General features: G+C 36.5%; 1 protein-coding gene across 1 annotated transcript; it reads left to right on the top strand.

Annotated features, from left to right (window-relative positions):
* The first annotated feature begins 218 nt into the window (after positions 1-218).
* Positions 219-1,153, top strand: LOC122578872 (sufE-like protein 2, chloroplastic). The gene has a single exon (XM_043750921.1). It carries the CDS (start codon positions 324-326, stop codon positions 972-974), a length of 651 nt encoding a protein of 216 aa, XP_043606856.1. The 5' UTR covers positions 219-323; the 3' UTR covers positions 975-1,153.
* Positions 1,154-5,321: the final 4,168 nt, after the last annotated feature.

A 5,321-nucleotide genomic window follows, 5' to 3' on the forward strand; every position in this document is an offset into this window, starting at 1 on the left:
TATGCGCATTAATCATTATCCTACAATAAACTAAAATATTAACTACATGGAACACATCAAGAAAACAGTAAAACCACCTATGATCCCAGAATATTCTTCTGCCAATTTTCAATTATTTATCCCCTTTCCTCTATAATAATCATTTAATTTAATCGCAATTACTTAAATCTAAATAAAAAATAGAAATTCCATAAATCCTATCAAATCACAGTCTATATATATAAACAAAAATCGTTTCGATTTCTTACAAATCTCCACACTTCCAGGACATTTCGTCCGCCCTATCTACGCCGTCCCACAAACTCTTCGGGCCACTACCAGAAATGCACTCCACCACCACTAACACCTCCACCGCCGTCTCCGCCGCCACTTTCCGGCCACCACTACCACAACAAATTTCCCCAAACCCTAACCAAAATTCCATCCAATTCAAACCAAATCCACTCTCAAATCATCACTCTATCTCCATCAACTCAAACAAAAATCAAATCACCGTAACACCGCCACAACCGCCGCCGCCGTCGCTATACTTTCCGGCAAAACTCACCGTCACAGAAAAACTGAAAATCCTCGTTTCGGAATTCAAATCATTACCTGAACCAATCGACAGAGTAAAAAAGCTACTCCACTACGCCAGCTTGTTACCTGAATTTGAGAATTCATTAAGAACTGAATCAAATAGAGTAACAGGATGTACAGCTCAAGTATGGCTAGAAGCCATAATTGCCGATAGCAACGGAACGATTCGGTTTCGAGTAGATAGCGATTCGGAGATAACGAAAGGATTCTGTTATTGTTTGATATGGTTATTAGATGGAGAAAAAGGAGAGGAAGTAATTAAGATTAATGTTGAGGATTTAAAAGAAATGAATGTTGGAATAACGCCAATTAGGGTTAGTTCTAGAGTTAATACTTGGCATCATGTGTTACTTGCCATGCAAAATAAAACTATAACTTTGTTAAATTTAAATTAAAACAGAAAGTAGTTTAGAAGGTTATGATAGAAATTATTGGATTAGAGAGAGAGAAAAATTGTATGGTTGAAAAATCTTGGTTTCTCAATTGATTGTAGTTGTAAATGAATGGGAAGGTTGATTGTACTGTTTTACTTACTTGCGTTGAAACTGATCAATATTTAGGCCGGCCGGTAAAACGTTTCCATGAATGATAAAAATCTATATATATATATATATACAGGGTGAGATATTTTGAGACCACCTCTTATTTTAGGACCAACTAGGACCATTGATTTTTATACACCATCATCATCTACTACGATATACAAGATTTTTTTGTAAAAACACTAAGACTTTCTGGTGACGGGCCCACCAGAAAATCATGTGTAAGTGTAAGTTAACTTACACATGATTTTTCTGTGGGTCCGTCGCTGGAAAGTCTTAGTGTTTTTACAAAAAAGTCTTGTATATCGTAGTAGATGATGATGGTGGTGTGTAAGTTACGAAAATCAATTGTCCTTTTTTAGACTTTTTTTAGTTGGTCTCAAATTATCTTTCCCCTATATATATATATATATATATATATCAAAAAACATGTCTGATTTTGTTATGTTGTTATACATGTACCTTGTTATTTATAACTCAATGTATGTGTGGTTTGTGGTTTTAGCCGGGGAGAAAGTGCGGGAGGAATACTTTTGGTAACCAATTTGGTTAAGCTAACCAAATTAGTGATTTTATATCCAGACATATACAAGTAAGAGTGGTGGGAGTGGAGGCAGGAAGACAGCGGGCCCGAGTGGGGTGAATTGGGCACACCGCCGCCAGGTGTTTGGGGTGGGGAAAAAGGGAACGGAATTGGGGTAGCTTCAACGAGGAGAGAGAAACCAGGTGGGAACCGTGCGCAAGAAAAGGAGCCAATCGAAGGACGCCACGTGGCATGTTGACCAAGCCCAACGGCTAGAAATCGGACCGTTTGTTTTTTTTGTTTTTTTTTACCCCTCACCCATCTCTTTATTTCACTATATATAACAAACACTGTTTTTAACCAACACAACACTTCAAATCAAAAACCCATCACTTTTATAAAAAATAAACACTCCATTTTTATAAAAAATAAACATCTATTACCAATGGATCCAAATAAAACAAAAAAAAATCCATTCAACAAAGCAAAATATCGCCAAAATGATCCGCAAATGCAAGCCAATTTTCATCCAAATCAATACATGCCTCCACCAAATAATCCTCCTCCAAATCAATTTTATTTTCAATCATCTCAACCTCTTCCAAATCAATATCCTCAACCCCTTCAAAATCAATCTTATTCTCAACCCCTTCCAAATCAATCTTATTCTCAACCCCTTCTAAATCAATATTATTCTAATCCATCTCCACAACAACTTTCTCAACCTTCAACTCCATCCGCTTATATTCCACAACCGGCATCTCCACAAGCGTTTGGGTACGGTGCTAGCCCATCTACGCAAACCAACACCCAATTTTACAACATGGCTAGAATGAATGATTTTATTCCTTTCGAGGAAAATGTTCAACAAGACGACCAAGAAGTTGAAATTGTAGCGGAAACCCAACAAGATGATGTTCAACAAGATGATGACGTGCAAGAAGTCCAAGATTTCGGGAAAAAGACGAAGACAAAGCGTGAAAATTGGTCGCCGACACAAGAGGTTGCTTTGGCACAAGCTTGGGTTCAAATTTCCGAATGCAAAAAATATGGAAATGAACAAAAAAGCGGAGGATTTTTTGAGTCGTGTACTTGAGCATTACACCACACTTGTTGGCCCGACGACACGGACCATTCATGGGTTAACGCCAAAGTGGAAACAAATGAACGCCACCATGGGTCTCTTCAACGGGCTATACAATCAAGCGGTACTCTTAATTATATAGTTTTTGCTTAGTTTTTAATAATTATATAGTTTTTGCTTAGTTTTTAATAATTATATAGTTTTTGCTTAGTTTTTAATAATTATATAGTTTTTGCTTAGTTTTTAATAATTATATAGTTTTTGCTTAGTTTTTAATAATTATATAGTTTTTGCTTAGTTTTTAATAATTATACAGGTTTTGCTTAGTTTTTAATAATTATATAGTTTTTTGCTTAGTTTTTAATAATTATATAGTTTTGTTCGAACTTGTTAATAATTATATAGTTTTTGCTTAGTTTTTAATAATTATATAGTTTTGTTCGTAGTTGTTAATAGTTATATAGTTTTTGCTTAGTTGTTAATAATTATATAGTTTTGTTCGTAGTTGTTAATAGTTATATATTTTTTAATAGGGATAAGTACCCAGAAATGCAGTCAACTAATGCTCAAAAGTTATTATGTGCACGAACTTTAAGTCAGCTTTATTGTATTCAGAAAACTTGTTCAATAGTCCTATAGCATGCAAAAGTGACCAGGTCAAAAGTTAGTCGGTCACCACTTTCACGTTGACCCGTTCACTGCTTACGTGACATGCACACAATAACTTTCTGGGATTAGTTTATGCACACAATAACTCTTTGGGATTAGTTTATGCACACAATTAAAAAAAAAGCAGATTTGTTTATTTTCAAACTCCCAGGAAACTGCAAATACTCGCCGAAAAACTTAAAAATCCGATTAAACCTTCGTTTCTTCGAATTAGACCACGAAATTGGCACCAAAATACTCAAAAATCAGCCGCGAACAAACTCTCGGCAAAAGTTAAACCAATTGAGACTCGCCGGATAATTCACCAACTCGCCGGAATATTTAAAATCACTATAACTTTGTTGTTTCTTCGAGTTTCGGACAACAATTTTGAGCAGTTTGGTGTTGGTTTCAAGTCGAAACTCGAATAAACAACAAAGTTATGGTGATTTTAATTTTTCTGGCGAGTTGGTGAATTTTCCGGCAAGTCTCAATTGGTTTAACTTTTGCTGAGAGTTTGTTCGCGGCTGATTTTTGAGTATTTTGGTGCGAATTTCGTGGTCTAATTCGAAGAAACGAAGGTTTAATCGGATTTTTAAGTTTTCCCGCGAGTATTTGCAGTTTCCGACGAGTTTGAAAGAAAAATAATCTGTTTTTTTTAATTGTATGCATAAACTAATCCAAAAAGTTATTGTGTGCATGCCACGTAAGCAGTCAACGGGTTAACGTGAAAGTAACCGGTCCCACATAGCCATAATCCCGTTTTATGTTCACAATAACCAAAACTTCAAGTTTCGTGAACACAATAAAGCTGACATAGAGTTCGTGCACACAATAACTTTTGAGCATTAGTTGATTGCAATTTTGGGCATTTATCCCTTTTTAATATGGTATTTTTTATTTTTTTTGTAGAAACAAGCCAAGGGAAGCGGGTACAACGACTTGGATATTATGAGAGTCGCTATGGCGGATTTCAAGACCCGCACCAATAAGGACTTTCCTCACTACGCCGCATGGGATGTTGTGAAGATACACGACAAATGGGTTGAGCAAGAATGTTTCCAAATATACCAAGACATGGGACCTTTACGTAGCGACTCTTCAAAAAGGAAATCTGGAGAATATGAGACGACCAGCACTGGGCACTTCATTCCCGACATGAATGAAGACCCAAACCCTCCATTAGAAGCGGCAGCAACGGCAACAAAATAGGGGGAAAATAAAGGCATCCGGATCCGCCTCCTCAACTGTGGCGGATGACATTAGCGAGTACGCCAAAAGGAAGACGAGATACTTGGATGAAAAACACGAGACGGATCAGAGGCGTGCAAGACAGCGGGACATCTTGTTTTTCACCGGCTCGCATGCTCATATAACTGATCCCGTGATGTTAGAAATTGTTCTTAGCGAGAAACACGAAATTGCCGCAAGACATGGATGGCAATGCCCTTTTTAGTTTCATTGTTGTTTCATTCGAATAATTGTTGGACTTGTTTTTAGTTTCGTTATTTTTTTTTCAAGTATTATTATGTACTTTTATTAATGAATGTTTTTTTATGTTTTAAATTTATAGAGTAAAAGTTAATGGAAATAAAAATGATGATTTGGAAATTGGGGTTGGGGTGAGTAGCGCCACCATTTTGGGGTGATTTGGGGTGAATTGGGAAAGTTTGAGGTGGAATATTTTTATTGGAAGATGGTGATGTGGAAATTTAGGGAAATTTGGGGTTGGGGAAACCACTCCCACCCCCCTAAGGACAATAGGACATACTGTTAAACCAATGTTTTAAAAAGTGGGTTAAAGAAAACAACCACTAACCAGTTTAACCGGTTGAGTTGGTTAATTTTGTTGTTAAACAGTAAATTTAAAGTCAACGTCATCACTCCATATTTCTTAACGAGAGAAAGATACCCACACGTTGCGGCGGTGATGATGATGTAATGG

Source organism: Erigeron canadensis, chromosome 8, assembly GCF_010389155.1.
Source record: "Erigeron canadensis isolate Cc75 chromosome 8, C_canadensis_v1, whole genome shotgun sequence".
Lineage (NCBI taxonomy): Eukaryota > Viridiplantae > Streptophyta > Magnoliopsida > Asterales > Asteraceae > Erigeron > Erigeron canadensis.

Coding starts and splice junctions, on each gene's coding strand:
- LOC122578872 (XM_043750921.1), top strand. CDS start 324: ATGCACTCCACCACCACTAACACCTCCACCGCCGTCTCCGCCGCCACT.